The sequence below is a fragment of the Asterias rubens genome, chromosome 21, assembly GCF_902459465.1.
Source record: "Asterias rubens chromosome 21, eAstRub1.3, whole genome shotgun sequence".
Lineage (NCBI taxonomy): Eukaryota > Metazoa > Echinodermata > Asteroidea > Forcipulatida > Asteriidae > Asterias > Asterias rubens.
This window is the reverse complement of record NC_047082.1, coordinates 10,305,554-10,324,355: the sequence shown is the minus strand read 5'-3', so window position 1 is coordinate 10,324,355 and position 18,802 is coordinate 10,305,554. Positions and strand designations below refer to the sequence as shown.

Sequence of the window (18,802 nt, the reverse complement as noted above, 5' to 3'; positions counted from 1 at the left end):
GGCCCAATTTCATAGAGCTGCTAAGCACAAGTATTTGCTAAGCATGAAATTTCTTCCTTGATAAAAACAGGATTACCATTATAATTTCCACGTGATTTTCAGGATAAGCAAACAACAGCTAAATACCAGTAACAAGCAAAATGCAACAAATGGAAATTTGGTTGGTAATCCTGTTTTTATCAAGGAAGAAATTCCATGCTTAGCAAATGAAATTGGGCTCTGCTTAGTTTACGTCAATTTGACAAAGTTAACCATGTAAAATAAAGACCAATTGTAAGCTTGTATTTTGTTGTGCCTCATTTCCACCAACCCAGGCTCACAACCCATGTCCAGACAGGCTATCTGTGACTTTATCAATTTATGTGTTTATTTTATGGCCTCTGGCCACCCTCATTGACCATGTCACACTGACCAATGTGTATAATCATTTTTTTTTTCACCTATACATGTACATCATTTTTCTCTAGTCTGCTTTCTTCTAAAGATACTCCTAGTTAGCCCAGTGCGAAATCTTGCACTGTGGCCTGATCCAGTCTTCTATCTGTTTCTGCTACTTCTCTTATAGTGCTTGCTCGCCTCTGAACCTCACTGGACACCTTTGTATTGTCACACAGATCTAAATAAGTTTTCCTGTATTCAAGCCCAAAGATAACAGTTTGTTGGTCTCCTTTATGTTTTACCGGCCAGCCTGCTATTCTGCTTATATAGTGACACTATCATACATGTATTTTGTTCAAGCTTTACAAACAAATAATAATCAAATCTAATACGATTTGGGGTTTTTTAATAAAAGAATCATCAACAAGTGACATTTTGCTATTTCAAAATATTTTACACTTAAATATATTTAACAATCTGTTCGCAAATGGTAAATTTAATATCATTTCACAAGTTGAGACAAACAAAAACAAACACAATGGCTATACAAGTCAGTGATAATGAAATACAATTTTTAATGTCAAAATCGTCAAAATATACAATTTATTGTAGAAACAAAGATTATTGTATTTACATTAATAAATAAAACTTTTCTTGTAATATTTTTATTTACATAATGTACAACTTATTGTTAAGTACAGCACAACAGTTTTATGAAGTGTTTTATTAACTGTTTATGGAAACAACTAAAACTTTTGTAAGGTCAAAGCACCATGGATGGAATTGATAGAAATAGAGGAAATTTGTAATAGAAATGTATTTTGACATAACGCTGCGTCGCCTAAAATGTGCAAAAATAGTCATCAACCATTGTGTATAGAGCAGGAATGAGAGTCACTCCTAACTAAACAAAAGTATGTTACTTATGATCTAAATTTTAGGAGGTATTTTGAAATGATGGCTTTCCAACCTTAAATTAACCCCTTTCAAAATATAAATTTGTAAGAGCTTCTTGGAACAGTATCCTCAAAAGGGTTTAAAAAAGCAGGGTTTAATATCGGAAGAAAACAACAGCTGTTTACGTCACAAAGCAGATACTGAATGACTGAAGTCTGAATTCAGATAAAAGTCTGCAATTTCTCATCCCTAAATACAGTGACCTACGAATCCCCCCCCCCCACCCACCAGTGCAACCCTTCACTCTGAAATAATATCAAAATAATAACATAAATGATTGACAGCAATCATAATGTCCATTTCTTCTGCGCGTTGTAGAGGAATGACTGGCCTTTGCTTACGGTCTCTGGTCTGTACGTAGCTGCAATGGATTTAGAAAAAAAGGTCTTAACATTAGCACTGATGTATTATCAAAGACATGCTTCAATAGTTAAAATACATAGTTAATTTGGGTGAAAGGGTTTTAACATGAATTGGCATGTGTTGTGTTTCATAAACGTATTTGAATTTATTATAATTTTGAAATTACCTCTTTCAGTAAAACTATATTATTTTAAAAGGTGTCGTTTTGAGCGATGCTTTATAATATCAGCAGCTCTCAAATGCCTTTTACCAAGTAACTTTTGTTTATGGTTATTATATTAATTAAATGAAGTAATTACCAGAGGTGTACCCTCCCTTTAAAGGCACTGGACACATTGGTAATTACTCAAAACAATTGTTAGCATAAAAACTAACTTGGTAACGAGCAATGGAGAGCTGTTTACAGTATAAAACATTGTGAGAAACGGCTCCCTCTGATTGTAGTTTTTGAGAAAGAAGTAATATCTCAGTAAAATATTTGAACTTAATTGGGACTGCACACGCGAGGTTTTAAAATCAAGCATCTGAAAGCACACACCTTGTGCGACAAGGGTGTTTTTTCTTTCATTATTCTCTCGCAACTTTGACAACCAATTGAGATCAAATTTTCACAGGTTTGTTATTTTGTGCATATGTTGCGATACACCAAGTGAGAAGACTGGTCTATGACAATTACCGAAGGTGTCCAGTGTCTTTAACATCCCACCATGTTTGATTTGACTTACCTGGGCCAGGGTGATCAGCAGTTTTCTGGACATTTCCCACCCATCTACTCGTTGTCGAGACGAACGCTGCACCGGACATGTAATGTTTAGCGGGGCCCTTGTAGTTGACGAGCTCATAGCTCCCTGGGCCAGGCTCTGGGAGTGGGGGAGGTAGGGGCATGGCAGGAGCCGATATACACAGGTAGTGTTTCCTCCTGAAAGGGATCAACAAATTCTTAATTTTAATTTTACGTTCGTTTATAATTTTGGGCCGTCTGTTTTGGCAGCTTGAAATTTACCTGGGCCCAATTTCATATAGGTGCTTAAACAGAAAATATTGCTTAAGTTTGTTTTGCTTGGAAGGATACCAGTAACAAATTGTATGTGACATGGTATTTTGGCTGGTAACCCTGTTCTGGTAAGCAGCTCTATGACATTAGACCCTGATTTGTTTAGTTTTTTAATTACTCTAAGCCTGTATAACTCATATGAGCTCAATGACACGTTCAATAATCCAAATGTAAAAATATGACTTATTGATTTAAGAAGTATTTTTTTACATAATAATAAAACAAAAATAATCATTAAAATAAATGCAAAATAAACTTACTTTAACAAGCATTTATTTAATAACACAATGACTGATTACAATCAACATACATAGTTTTATTGATTTGAATCACAAGTTTACGAATAGTTATCAGAGCCTTTCTCTTGAAAGTTGCAATTCCTCTAGAATTGTGGGTTCAAATCCCACCAGAGTCGACACATTGAGTAAATACACACACCAGTGTTAAATCAAAATAGTATCAGAGAAAAATTTACTAGTGAGTTGTAACACTATTTCACTATTATAACACTACTCATGTTTTACTCATGCAAGGGTCATGGGTTCTAATCCCACCAGAGTGCTTATCACACATGTGTGGTAGGGTGACCCCCAAAGCATATTGTTCCAAAAGGTTTTAACACTTGTTATGTTTTACACATTTTTATGCATGGAGGAAATACAGAAATGGAAATTTAAGTTTGAGAGGGCAAGGCCATTTTCATTTTGCAAAGGGCATTTCCGTTGGAAAGTCTTACAGCAGAGAGCTTTGCCAGCATTTGCAGCTTAAAGATTAAATTAAGTTTAATTAATTTTAATTAATAAATATTTTTAATCTTTAACAAGATTAAAAATATTTATTTTCATAATAAAAAAAACATGACATTTGTCTTCCCTTTGTGAAGGAAAATACAAGAGAGGCATAACAACAGTAGACAACAAGAATAACAAATTACAATTAACAGATATATATACAAATATAAAGATTATTAAGAGCAGGTAAAAGTAAAACAAAATTAAAATAGATATTGTAATCAGGATCTGCATCTTGCAATCAGAAGATGTCATACAACAATCAGTGAGATGTTTATAAATAACATTCAGCACCATAGGGACAAAGTTTCCACAATCAGGGAGATTTTAGAATTTGCCCATCAGACTTGGAAATATTGGTTTGTTTTCAGGTAGGAGAAGAATTGTCAACTCAATGCCTGTAAATTATATGGATGTGTAATTTAAAGTGGTTGAACTTACGGCATTAACAACTTGTTGGCGGGGTCTTCAACTGGTTCATGAGGTCTGTACTGCCCTGGACCTGGGTTCTAAAAAAGTACAACAAATACAGATTTTCAAACATTTACTTTTGAGTACGATAATTTCTTACAATTCTGTTGAGTATCAAGTTACAAAGATAAATAAACTAGGTAAATGGTTTTTAATTGCTTGTTCAAATAAAAGCAATATTATGGGTGCGATCGTTTAGCTTCCCTGGTGCTATGTGAACAAATACCAAGGCCCACTTTCGAAAAAGCATGTAAGCATGAAAACCTGCCAACACAGGTAAATATGGCTTAGCAAAAACAGGTTATCAACCAACATTTCATTAAAAGGTTAGATTTTTGCATTGAAGATATTTGTTAAGCAGTATTTCCTGCTAAGCAGCTTTATCACGCTGTTTCCTGCTAAGCAGCTGTTTTTCAACTTACATCTGCTGGGGAGACAGCCATTTGCCGTTTCGTTGTTGACTTGAAGCTGCTTGTTGTTGCTTTGGATGACTCTTTTGTGAGGGAGTCGTTAATATTGTACTGGCCTGCATACACAAAGAAAGAACAAATTAGAAAAGATTTTTTTCAATACAAAATGCTGTGGTCCAGTAGGAATTCAAATTTCACTGTACAGTAACCGTTCAAAATACTTAGAGATTACAGCTGTGAAAACTTATAGAAAGGATCCTCAGGTTTTGAATCAAGTAAAGGGGAACTTCTATGAGGAAAATGTAAATTTGTATTGCAACTGCTCAAAGGGCACGCTGCGTGTGTCGTGGGTTATTTCGAAGCCTGTATCCTAGCAAAAAGCCTTAGAGCTCTCAAGTAAGAAAATAATTTTCAACGAAACTTTACAAAAATCTAAACGGATCATGTTTAAATACATTTAGAAAACAAAAATCAGAAAGAGATTCATCACTTACAAGGAGCTGGGGCTAGTGTCCGAGGGCCTTGGAAGTCAACCCTTTTTGTTGTGGATTTGAAGGATGCTTGAAACTGGCTGCCATGATTTTTATGCAGTATGTCGTCTGATATCTATGGTGGGAAAATAAAAATAATCATTCAATCAATTTATAAACCACTTTTTTTCAACACGACCAATAACAAGAACACAAAGAATGCAAGTTATTCATCTTGGGCTGAGGTTGAAATATGTATAACAAAATGACATAACACACATGTACTACTGATACTTCGAAAAATCTTTGAAAGCTCTTTAAAATTGTACCCAGGACACAGACTCCAGTACACAGGGCTCATCATTTTCCTCAGCAGAATTTCATGGAGCTGCTTAAGCAAACAAAATTGTGTAAACATTTTCTGCTTAGCAGAAATAAGCAGTATACCAGTCAAAAATTGTACATACACCAGGTTAGTTTGGCTGGTAACCTTGTTCTGGTAAGCATAATTTGTGTGCTAAGCTACTTTTTGAAATTGGGCACTGAATTCTATTGCAGTGGTGTGTGCACACTGGGGGTGAAAATGACTTACGTGGTATTGGTTAGGAGCTGGTTGACTACCTCTCTTGTCCTGAACAACAGCAATGGGTTTATGGAAGGAGCTGGATACCGACGCCTGGTTGTGATCTGACTGAGTACGGAGTAGACTAGGTAGATTGTAGGCCGCCGATCCTGGGCCTGGGGTGCCTTTATTTCGAGGTATTCTACGCACCTGTTCAAAAAATGACGATGTGAATAACTAAGTAGTAAACGACAAGGGGAAAAGGACTGGGTACATTTTTTAATGACTTTGCATTGAACAAAGAAAATAAAACTCGAGGGGGACTTGAACCTGTTACCTCCAGATTAATATTTGGCACTCTACCAACTGAGCTATCTAGCCCTATGCTGGTGGTCTCCCTATTTTGTCAATAAGTTTGTTCAGGGTTGCCATTCAGAAGCCATATAACCTGTAACTGCCTATAACCAGGGGCCAATTACATAGAGCTGCTAAGCCAAAAATTTGCTTAAGCATGAAAATAGCTCGCTTATTTTTCACATGTTACTAGCAAAAATGTCATGCTATATACTTTGCTTGTGGCTGGTATTTAGCTGTTGTTTACTTAGCATAACAATTGTGTGGAGTCTTGGCCGGTAATCTGATTTTACTAAGCAAGGATTTTTTTGCTTAAGCATAATTTTGTGCTTAAGCAGCTCTATGAAATTGGGCCCAGGTCTATACTAGTCAAACAATATCTTAAAAGTCCTTACCTTTGACACAAAGCCAACGCCTAGTCCCTTCTTTGATAGCGATGAACTTGTCTTATCAACCGCAACTCTGAGATTTCCATAGGAACCCGGCCCTGGATTGGCGTTCTGTAAGGTGTAATTAAATATCATCTTCATTTGAAGCCTTTAACAATCAAATTAATTTATAATAATATCCATAAAACACATGAATTAGCAAGTCCATTTAAAAAAAAAGGAAACACTCACATGTAATTTGAATAAAGGTATAACAATTAGAAATAGATTGTGATATAATAATGAGCAAAGCACAGAACATTAAAAATTATCAAATTGAAACAAGAAAACCCAAAATACAAATGTTTAGGCCTAATTCTAAGAAAAGCAAAGTCTTAAGGAGCAGAATCAAAGCAGTATGATAACTGAATTATAAATATTAAAATCCTGAACTACAAATACTGAACTAAAATTTTTAAACAGAGTCATGCATAAAACACAGATACAATACCACAAGTGACATGTTCACAATTTTAAGAAAAATAATAACAAAGTGTTACAAAGTTATAAAGTCAAAACAGGTTAAGTGTATTTTGCAAATACTGACAGCTGCAAAATGAAACAGAGCAAATTAATATACAGAGTCATGCATAAAACACAGGAACAATACCACAAGTGACATGTTCACAATTTTAACAGGAAAATAATAACAAAGTGTTACAAAGTTGTAAAGTCAAAACAGGTGAAGTGTATTTTGCAAATACTGACAGCTGCAAAATGAAACAGAGCAAATTAATATACAGAGTCATGCATAAAACACAGGAACAATACCACAAGTGACATATTCACGATTATAAGGAAAATAATAACAAAGTGTTTTAAAGTTATAAAGTCCAAACAGGTGAAAATGTACTTTGCAATTACTGCAGCTGCAAAATAAAGCAAAATTTGTGGCTGTAGTTGGCACGCAAATATGCTTACAGACAAATAAGCAGCAATATGAAACTGGCCCAGGGTTAATCCGATCCTGAACTCCTCTACTTACAGTGTTTAAATCATGGTTGAACCGTTTAGTCGTTCCCCCAAAACCCTTTTTATCAGCATTTGATGTTACTATGGTTTGATACTTTGTTGGTATTGAAGAAGTTGCTGCTACAACACCCGGTCCTGAAAAGATTCAAAGAACAGAATAAATCAAGAGAATTATTTTATTATTATTCAACAGTAACACTTATTATAGCGACTCTCATGACTCTCTACTGTAACTAAAGACAAAGGGTCAAGCATGGCAAAGACTTTTTAAAAATATGAAGATTTAGAAAAAATACTGCAAGTAAGAAGTATTCAAAACCTACACTATAATTTGTACGAACAATGTCAACAGCAAAAATGTTCCATCAATTCCATCATCCATTCCATTCCTTTGCTTTGTTTTTGTTTTTTAAATTAAAAATGAGTGAAAAAGTATAATATGCGGTAACCCTTCTTCTCAGGTAAGAAAACAATTCTGTGGTTTTGGAGTTAAATAACGGCGGATAAATTGGTGGCGACGTGCGGAAGATTATCCGGCGGGTGGGGCACCTTTTTCAACAATTTTGGTTTTATCACGAATTAGATTAAGTTCTGATCAATATTAAAAAAGTGTTATAATATAAAATAAAAATACAATAAATATTAAATTGTTAAACTGCTTTCAAAACTTACCTTTATGAAGTCTACCAGGTCTCCCTCCACCGACAGATCTCCGGTAACCGGGCTCTAATGTCTGCACACTGTCAGCCATAATTTCAATTAAGAATTTGATAAAATAGAAAAATCAGAACATGTTCCACCGTCCGCAAGAGACTAAACGCAAACGTGTTTACAAATAATACAATGCCTGTGCACTGCCAGCCACACTCGTTCAATACAAATGTTGCTACGCAGAGGAACTATTTTTTCAAAGGTTGTGTCGTTTATGTAGTCGTTGAATCGTTTAAAATCTACAATTTTGCAATTATTTTGCTAATTTGATAAGTGACATTTTGGTAACAGTCTGTTTGTCTGTGTGTGATTATATATGGTTAAAATTGTATTAAATTGTACGCGGATGAATTTACTGTTTCCATATCAACAAAAAGTTGATTGGCAAAGCGCCCGCAGTTGTTGAAAAACATGCTCAATTTGTTTTTTTTTTGCGGCTGGATGACAAGACTCTGTATGCGCGTGTACACTGTGTGGTGCCCACGGGCAGTAGAAAGGACCACTGTGGTATTTATGTCTGTGGACACACAAGTAAAACAAAAAAAGGGGGGGGGGGAAATGGCTGGGTAAAAACTTGCTTTTCAAATTGCTTCAATTTTTAGAAACGGATAAATTAGGTGTTTTACTACTAGCTACAAAGGAAAGGATGTTCATGATGAAGTGTGCTATTTTATTTTTATTTTTTCTTAATTCTTAAAATTTCTTTTCTTCAATATTTCAAAATTGTGTGAATGCGAAATATGGATTTTTAATGTTAAATTAAAAAGTTTACATCCTCTTATTTCATATTTTGATGCTGGGGATGGATCGAGGTGTGTTAAATCGTATAGAGAAATCCTCTATGGTGAATACCACTATATATCCATCTATCCCATTTCTGGTCATTCACGTACCATGGGGTTCAAGTCCATAGTGTAATATTTGGCTTGTTACAGCATGGAGGTAGAATGGTTACAGGGAGTTTCTAATGAAATAATCTAAAACCGCATACGTAGTTTGTTTTCATTTTTTTACCAGCTTTTTCACATGCAGCTAGTAATGTCGACATAGTGAAGTCGACTCTTGTCATAATTTAAACAACGTAATAATATTGGTAGCTGCTAGCTGCTTATGTCGACATTGCAAACATTAATAAACTGCGCCAATAAAGTATCTAAACACTTACAAATGGTCAGATATATCGGAACCTGAAATAGTATGCCAAAAAATAATTATTCATTTCGAGTCACCGTTAATTTCTGCACATTTTGACACATCTTGTGTTGCGCTATACGATGTTGTTTGGTGGATTTACGGGCACTTGAGTGGCTTAAGGTCGAATTTCAAAAGTTGCAAAAGCCCCTATTCAAGCTAAATCGTTGTATTGTGACGAGTAAGATCAGTGTTTCTTTTGCCCGCCTTTTAAAAATGATTTTTTTTTTGGTCGCGTGTTGGATAAATCGTTTGCGATGAACATCAGCAATAGTTGTCAGTAACCAAGCAAAGGGGTCAAAGATGGGAGGCATACAACAATGATAAGCAAGGAAAGGTGTTTCAAGATAAGATGGCTCAAATGACCAAACAGGAAAGAGGACGGATCGTTGGTTTGATAGAAGCCGGTACGTCGATGCAAGCTGCAGGTCATCAGGTAACAACGTCACCAGAGACGGTCAGTAAATGGTGGAATCGCTACCAAGCTCAGGGAAATGTGGACGACCTGCCAATGAGTGGCCGTCCGTGGTTACTTCTGCAGCAGAAGAAAGTGAACAAGTCCACCAAGCCTGACACCACTCTTGAGGGATTGCGACGCATCCTGATCGGTAAATGGCAGGGGATTGACCAGGGACAGATCAGAGGTCTCATTGAGAGTATGTGAAGACGACTCCTTGGCGTTCAGGACAGTGTGATGGAGGACACACCAAGAATGGGGGACAGGATATCAGCAGTTTTAAAGTTAAATATACGGCAATTAATGTCATGGTCATATAAACGAAACGAGTTTGTGTCTTTTGTCTTGATTTTGTCTGAGTGTGATGCTTATGTGAGTTCCCTTCTGGAATTGGGGTGAATAGGGGCTTTTGCAACTTTTGAAATTCGACCTCAAGCCACTCAAGTGTCCATAAATCCACCAAACAACATCGTAGCGCAACACAAGATGTGTCAAAATGTGCAGAAATTAACGGTGAATAGAAACGAACAATTAATTTTTTGTAGACTATTTCAGGTTCCGATAAATCTGACCATTTGTAAGTGTTTAGATACTTTATTGGCGCAGTTTAGTTTATGACATTCCTCTTTGTTTTTTATGGTTTTTTATAATACGTAGCTCGACGTGGCTGGCTGGTGCCCCCCCCCCCCACCCCGGCCCGGCCGCGCCATCCCAGTACACAAACAAAGGTGCAAGGTATGGTGTGTGTGCTGATGTGGGTGACTCAAGACTCCGCCAAACTTTATACGGGGGTGTTTGCTATTTTTGTATAAAAAAACATTGATTCGAAGACACATATTGTAGTAAAAAAGGTAATTTAAAGAGTCTAGATCTATTTTGAAAATAAATAAATTGTCAATTTTATTTAATGTTAGAGATTTGTTTTTATATTGAATAATACAGTGTCAAATTTTATAAGTACACCCCCAATTGGAGCATATATCAGCCCAAGCCCTTTTAAGGGGCAGCCAATCAACAAGTCTCTTCCCCAAGCATGATATGTGGACCAATCAGTTGGCTGCAGGAGTGTGGTCTATAGATTGACAATAGTGTGGCGCGAATCTCGATTTTGGACCGGCAATTTCCCACCAAATTATTTCATTCTTGTTGCTGCTCCCGCCCCGGTAACTTCTCCAAAACCTCACTAGTTTTAGTGTCATTTACACAACCCCCATTTAGAAAAATCTTGCACAAGTGTCAGTTTAGTTCATTTTCTTTTGCCTGTCAATATTTTATCCGTCAATATGTTGTCTGCACACTCACCGGAATCAACTAAAAACCTCGCAAAGAATTTACAAAACTTGAGAGTCAACGACCAAGAAAACCAGGTAAGTTTTCAAAACTTTTGAGACTTTCAGTCGGTCTCATTTGTTCCTTTCAGCTCACTTCAAATAAATACTGTGTATGAACACTTAAAGTTAAAGTGGCGAGTATAAAAGCAAAATCAGGCAAGATTTGCCGAGTGTTGCTTGTGCCTTTTTATGCCCGATTTTGAAGAAACCTTTTTGGACATGTTGGACGGACAATTTCACCATCAATTAACTCTTTATCATGTTTATATTTCTTGTTTTTCGTGTTTCTACAGCCGCCAAATGGATTGAAATCGAGACCAGCTCTTGGGGACTCAACAAACCTAAAAAAGGTGAGTACGACAACCGACAACTAATTCAAAGTATTTCTTTGACCGTCCTCCTTTGGGAAGTTTGGGTTAGGTAACTTTTCCGTTGGCATCGTTAAATGCTTGTGTAACAGCTGATCGGTTGTTTACCTAACAAAGTCGTTGGGCTTGGCGCGCTGTGTGGACAATGGCGGGAGATCGATTGCGTATTGTCTGGTTTCGCCCGGACAAAAGAGATGAATATTCAGAAGGATTATCTAGCAGGCGCAAAGACTGATGTTCAAGATGTTGTTATCAGGTTATAATCAATGAAGCGTAGTAAATTGCAAATCGGTTTCCTGCCTTCCCTTGCCAAGAAGATTGCATGACTACGATACGAGTTTCTAAACATAACATAATGCTAACTAACTAAAGGCAAAAATCATGTAAACTGTCCAGTCATTATGCTTGATCAGCAGGTTGATTGAGTCAGAAAGGTTTTCTTTCTTTGTTTTATTGTCATAAATTCCCAAGCAAATAAGCAAGGCACTCTAAACTAAGTCTAACTCTTGTTTAGTTAAAAAAAGCCTTTATTTTGATCTGTGTTTTCCCCCGCAGTGAGTCATGGACATGATCATTATTTTAATTTAAAAGTTCATTTCAAATCTCAGAATGTGCACAGATTTATTGCCACTTTTCTTTCGTGCCATGATCAAACAACCCCTGCTGAAATTGATGAAACTTTGCATACACAGACCATATAATTTAATGATACTAATGTGGCATCTTAAATTGAAGTAAATGTCAATGTGCCAAGTGACGTCGGATTAAAGAGGCACTTTCACTTTGCCAAAATCAAGCAACACAAATATTTTGCTCTTATTTTCGCCCCAAGATTTCCAATTTGAATTCTTCAAATCGTTTTAAATTGATTTATGATTAATTCATAATTGGTTTTTTCCCCACAGAATATTATTCCCACAACAACTAAACCAAAGAAAGTAGAAACAAAGAAAGAATTAACACCAGAAGAACAAATGAAGGAAGATGTAAAGGTAAGTTTTAACCGCCCCGCCATAAAAAAAAAATGAATAAATAAATAAGTAAAATAAGTAAAAAAAAAAACAGAACACGAGACAAAATCCAAGAAAAAGAAAAATTGTGAGTCAAATCAAAATTAAATTTTAAACCTGATAAACTAAATTGCCCAAGAAAAAAGTGTGGTTTATCACTGCAAAATGGCAACAAAAATGTGCTCGAGTTAAATCTAACTAAATTTTAAAATGTTTTCTCCATCAAAATTCATAAACTTTTGCAATACAATAAAACATGTTCTCTTGTTTTTGTTTTTTTACAGCGATTTCAGAAAGAACAACAGCAACTTATACAAGATGAGCCGCTCCTACGAGATAACCCTCATAGGTTCGTCATCTTCCCAATCCAGTACCAGGTAAGAATAAAATCTCATCAACATTTGGACCCAAGTCCGAAGAGCTGCTTAGCTAAAATTTATGCTTACTGCTAAAAAAAACCGGAGCACTACATTTATAGGACAAAATACCATGTCACATGTATTGATGTGAGTAAGAGTGGTGGTTGCCTGCTCATGCGGAAATCCAGAGTTACAAATACGTAACATAGGGGCAAGTGTGTGTAAATTGCAAGGAGATTTATTGATATGAACAGAGTCGGATCTAGGCAATTGTGCTAGTAGTTGGCTACTACAGTCGACTCCCGTTGGCGTTATAACGAGATACATACGTCATCATTGTGCATGCACACAACACGTGTACATGTACTTGCATATACAAGACATAATGGCCGCACGTGTGTACACACAGATGCATGGCAGAGCTGCACTTGACTATACTACTGTGTGCATAGAGTAGTACATTATGTGCGATGTACTGCACAAACAAGCACAACGAGGGGATTATAAAACTGTTTTAACTAAGTTGGTTTAGTCTTAAATTCAATTTTAAAATCAATTTACATTTTACAAGATTGATAAAAAGTGTAAGATTTTAACTTGCGTTCATGTTTTGGGAAGTTTCTCTTACAAAACTTTGGTCGCAGGCAGTTTATTGCCAATGCAATAAATAGAGTCTTGGTTTTCATTGGTAACCACCTGTTTAACGCTGGATGGTTCATTGCTGCTGCGAGACACCAGGGGAAATCTTACTGCTGCAATGCATACTGCACACACTGAACATTTTCAGTGAATAAAATAAAAGCTGGATTTTCATTGGTAATTATCCACTAGTGTAATAATAGAAGGTTCATTGCTAACGCGAGATACCAGGGAAGATGTTCTGTGCATGTGTGTGCATGTGCAATACACTCGTCGCAGCAACAAAAAATAGAATCTTGATTTTCATTGGTAAACACTGTGTCATGTTGGATGGTTCATTGCCAATGTGGGATACCAGGTAAAATCTTGCTTTTGCATTCAATAATATTGATCACGCAACTAGTTTTGATTGTAAGTTGCGGGTGTTTTTTTTCTTCTGAAAATTTATAATGCGCTTATAAACTCAGTGGATCAGTATCTTTTCTTAAGATTTCTCCAATGTTTGAACCATGCAAACCTCCTAATACCACCATTGTCCGGAGTTTGGAATTAACAACCTTGCTTGCTGACTCGTGACTCCCGATTTCGGATTAGTGTTGCTAGCGGTAGCGTCCACTTAACACCTCTATTGTATGTCTTAAAAGCCACATATTGACTTTACCAGCTGTACAGGTATTTCCTTTGTTGGTTTTTGAATTGTTCTCGTTATAGAAGGGTTTTAAACAATGTTTTGCTCGTAATGGGTCTCCCAAATTACCTCGTTATAACCGTGTTCTCGCTACTACCGTGCTCGTATAATCAGTATTTTAATGCATTGAAACACGCATGGGGCCGTTCGGGACCGGCAAAAAACCTCGTATCAACCGGAACCTCGTAACATGCGAGCTCGTAATAACGGGAGTCGACTGTAATTCCTTATTTATTGGCTACTAATTCCTTATTTATTGGCTACTAATTCCTTATTCATTGGCTACTAATTCCTTATTTATTTCCTTGAATCAGGACATTTGGGCTATGTACAAGAAAGCTGAAGCTTCCTTCTGGACTGTAGAGGAAGTGGATCTCTCTAAGGATAAACCAGACTGGGAGGATAAGCTGAAGCCTGATGAGAAGCACTTCATCTCCCACGTCTTGGCTTTCTTCGCGGCCAGCGACGGCATCGTCAACGAGAACCTGGTCGAGAGGTTCAGTCAGGAAGTACAGATCCCGGAGGCTCGATGCTTCTATGGCTTTCAGATTGCCATCGAGAATATCCACTCAGAGATGTACAGTCTACTCATAGATACATACGTCAAAGACCCAGAAAAAAGGTTGGTGTGAAAAAAAAGCAAGTGGGAGAGTCGCAAGCTTTGACCAAAAAAAGTTTGAATGTTCAGGCCTGGAATCTTCGAGGGGGCAAGGCCAATTTAATTTTGCAAAGGGCACACCCGTTGGACAATCTTGAAGTCTATGTGAAACATCCCTCTTTAAATTCCATGTTGTTTTTTTCAAAAAAAATTTCTTCACAAGGGTAAGAGTCTATCCTATCAGCAAGTTAAACTTCTGTAAACAACAGTTAAGAAATCTGTCCAAACTATTATTGCATTGCCAAGTAATATGCCAATTTCAAATTACAAAGGTTTTTAGGAAAGAAATAATAGTAGTTCAAATGTCTTTCAAGATGGAACTCAACGAGACAATTTTTTGAAGTTTTCCCTTTTGATTTTTCCTCCCACCAGGGAATTCCTCTTCAATGCCATCGAGACGTTACCCTGTGTCAAGCAGAAGGCCGACTGGGCTTTGAACTGGATCGGATCCGACACGACCACGTACGGCGAGAGAGTCGTGGCTTTCGCCGCTGTGGAAGGCATCTTCTTCTCTGGGTCGTTTGCGTCGATATTCTGGTTGAAGAAAAGGGGTCTCATGCCTGGATTGACGTTCTCTAATGAGCTCATCAGCAGAGATGAGGTAGGTGTACTCGTTGAGCTTCAAAATGGTTATAAGTTTTGACTCTCGTAATTGAACACTTGGTTGTTTTGAAAACAATGAGCTGGCCATTCCACTTGCTGAGTCAGCAAGATTTTTACTCTAACGAAGGTGGTGTTTGTGTTGCTGACACGTAAAAGCACTGTACACCCCAGGAGTGAGACATTTTGGACTTGTATTTGAATTCAGTCCTTTTGCCTTCTTAAAAGAAATGCTGTTATTTTCTCCTGGTGATAAACAAGTCTTGTTCTGTCAAGGATACCATTCCAAAAGCTTGAAATCTTTACCTGAGTGTGGTTACCAAAAGGTGGAAACGCCATCGTTTCAACATACGTCCCTTGTATTTTCATGATTTAGATCCTGGTTTGAGACTTCACGAAGCCTTAACTCTCACTCGTAATACTCAGTGCCTCAAGTTGTTAAATAAAATCCCCAAGAGTCTGGTCCATAACTAAGACGCTGTTTTCATCTTGATACAAAAATTCCATTATTAACAAAAGTATCATTGTCAAAACTTCGCAGGGTCTCCACTGCGACTTTGCTTGTCTGATGTTCAACCATCTCGTCCACAAACCCTCGGAGGAGCGTATCAAGTCGATCATCGCGGAGGCAGTCAAGATTGAGCAGGAGTTCCTTACGGACGCCCTCCCGTGCTCCCTCATCGGAATGAACGCTAAACTAATGAAGCAATACATCGAGTTTGTTGCCGACAGACTACTCCTTGAACTGAAATGCACCAAGGTGAGTTTCCAAGAACCATGAGGCTCAAGTTCTAATCAGAAATCCTTTAGTTGCAAAGTGCTTCAAAATGTAACTTCTGAACATAAATTAGCTGGACAAAAATTTGCTTGGCACCAGCCAAAAACATTAGGTCTCCACACATGGTAGCCTGTCAACCAATCAAAGCTTAGTAAAAGGGTGTCTAAATGAGTTGGAAAGTTAAAAACTGGGTGTTCAAATTGTCATGTAAACGACATATTAGACAGGGTGTCCAATTGGCAAAGGCACCCCCGATTTCCGACAGTTTAACCAAGTTCTACGATTGGAGACATGAATGAACATGTTGACATCCAAAATTCATTCAGACTAGTCCCAACCAGTTTCCAAAAACGCTTTTCAAAGAACTGGTGGTTAACAAGTCAACATTTCCAACAGTATAGACTGTATTGAATAACCCCTTATTGCTATGAAAAGTCGTCATCTTTTAGGGCACGCCGTATGCACATCTAAACGTGAACATCATCGAAGCACGCAACATTCCTGGTTTGATTTCTACGGCACATGCACGCAGTACGCACAGACGCCATCTTGTCATATTCAATACCGTCTATACTCTGGTGGTCTTCAGGAGAATGCAGTGTATAATTAGTATCAATTTTTAAAAATTTCTCTCTATTGTTTTCCCCCTAGGTCTGGAATGTAGAGAATCCTTTTGACTTCATGGAGAACATCTCGCTAGAAGGCAAGACGAACTTCTTCGAGAAGAGAGTCGGAGAGTACCAGAAGTCGGGTGTCATGGCCGCCAAAGAGGACTCCATGTTTACTTTGGACGCAGATTTCTAAACGGCACTAGTATCTAGAACAATTTTATAAGGATGGCCGACGCTCAAAGTTATATGTGCGATCCTCCACGCTCGCACATTGGATTGAAAAAGCTTCTGAAGATGGACGAAAATGGTTATCTCGAACATGGTGCTATAATTGAGTTTTAACCACGTGTTTTAAGATATTCTTCTCCAGGAAAACCAAAGGTTGACGATCAGAGTTTTTACTGTCCCCTTCCCCCCCGTTATATTTTTATCACCAGGGTATTGGCAGGTTTTTTTGGAACAAAACTGGCCATAGTTCTGCACAATAAGGTAGAACATTGCAAGATTTAAATGGGCCAATGTAGGTTGAGTTTTCACCAATACAGGGCAGCTTTGATAAAATTGCAATTTTCTTAAAGATACCGAAGGAAATTTTTTATTTGAGCACAACAGAATTTTTTAACGTGTATTTATTATTTGAATTTGAAAGTTTAGTAGTATTATTCGAGCGTCGTCTTGTCTTGTCTTTTACCGTAATATTAACCTGTAATTTAAAAAGTTTTTTTTCCCCGTCATTATTTATCCTGTGACTTTTAAATTGCCTAAACAGTAATTACATAACCAGCTTTCACTGCCAGTTTTTATTTTGACTAACAAGTTTTTAATTCAGCTTAATAGATTTCCAGTTGATGGTTCAATTATTTCAGATTGTTCCGTTACATTGTGGGGTTGCATGGCTGAACAAAATTTCATTCCGCATGGAATCAGAGATTGTTTCTATTTGGTCAAATAATTCCACTTTAGTAATTTTATCACTGGTAATTTAAACAGACTGAACAAAAAGGGACCAAAATGCTGTGTACATGTACTATGTTTTATTCTATTCTATAATTATGAACATTTATTGTACATTGTGTAGTTATAATTTTATTTGTACTCTGTACTGGTAATGCCGTATGTGCCTTGACTTAAGTAGATTTTTTTTTTTTCAAGTTTTAAGAAAATTATAGCTTAACTCGTAGGATTTGATCTGAAATTTTTAAGAGTGATCAGTTTTTAAGAAAAGTAAAGACATCCCAAACAGTTATTGTCCCCAAGTATCTTTTTTGACAGTTAAACTGTTCCAGGGACCAGACAGTCCTGAAGGTCTTATGTCGAGTGTGCTTAAAGGAAAACGTTGCCTTGGATCGGTCGAGTTGGTCTTTGAAAAGCGTTCTGTAACCGTTTCTTATAAAATCGGTATGGTTAGAAAGATGTTGTAAAAGTAGAATACAATGATCTACACAAATATGCCTCGAAATTGCCTGGTTTTCATTTTACTTGTGATACTTGTGTGGATCATTATATTCTACTTTGAAAACATCTTTCTAACCATATACATTTCATAACAAACGGTCTCAAACGCTGTTCAAAGACCAACTCGTCCGATCCAAGGCAACGTGTTCCTTTAAAAACATATAGTGCAGTGAACACCGTACATTCCTTGAATGTTTTTCAACTTTCGAATGACCTCATTGCAAAATATTTTTTAGTCGCGCAATTTTTACATTTCCAAACGACTGGTCATTGGTAAAAGCTGTATAATGTATTTTGTAAAGCATGGACAAATACTTCCATTTTTTTAGGAGGGATGTTCAATTTTTACTTTCTGTTCACAGTGTAAATAGACAATTGGCAATCTGCCCCTATAAATAAATTAAATATAAATTCCAAAGAATGTGTCATTTTCTGTTATTTTAAGTTACATGTACGTTTATCGCCTTTTCTGGACATGGCATAGTTTGGATACTGTACGACTTATAACAGAAATGTTATAAGAGGATGGCAACACAGCAGAATGAGCTTTAGGACTGCTCTGGCAGATTTTAATTTTAACACAAAAACAGATCGAACGAGAGAAATATCAGTCCTATAAAACAAGTACATGAAAATGAACTCTGACCCTAAAAGTATAGTACTTTTACCATAGAGTTAGATATGTAGTGTATAAGAACTTGAGGGTGTACTGGCCTATATATACACAGCCCGGCAT

General features: G+C 36.9%; 2 protein-coding genes across 2 annotated transcripts; one reads left to right on the top strand and one right to left on the bottom strand.

Annotated features, from left to right (window-relative positions):
* Window positions 1-929: 929 nt before the first annotated feature.
* Window positions 930-8,023, bottom strand: LOC117304581 (O(6)-methylguanine-induced apoptosis 2-like). The gene is made up of 9 exons (XM_033789106.1): window positions 7,883-8,023; window positions 7,224-7,345; window positions 6,206-6,310; window positions 5,487-5,666; window positions 4,919-5,030; window positions 4,437-4,540; window positions 3,985-4,052; window positions 2,424-2,617; window positions 930-1,696 (listed from the first exon to the last, which is right to left on the bottom strand). Exons 1-9 carry the CDS (start codon window positions 7,959-7,961, stop codon window positions 1,623-1,625), a joined length of 1,038 nt encoding a protein of 345 aa, XP_033644997.1. The 5' UTR covers window positions 7,962-8,023; the 3' UTR covers window positions 930-1,622.
* Window positions 8,024-10,702: 2,679 nt separating this feature from the next.
* LOC117304702 (ribonucleoside-diphosphate reductase subunit M2 B-like) lies at window positions 10,703-18,006 on the top strand. Its single transcript, XM_033789298.1, has 8 exons — window positions 10,703-10,936; window positions 11,194-11,250; window positions 12,174-12,260; window positions 12,563-12,655; window positions 14,279-14,586; window positions 14,995-15,223; window positions 15,764-15,982; window positions 16,652-18,006. The coding sequence occupies exons 1-8, from the start codon at window positions 10,853-10,855 to the stop codon at window positions 16,802-16,804; spliced, it is 1,230 nt and encodes a 409-aa protein (XP_033645189.1). The 5' UTR covers window positions 10,703-10,852; the 3' UTR covers window positions 16,805-18,006.
* Window positions 18,007-18,802: the final 796 nt, after the last annotated feature.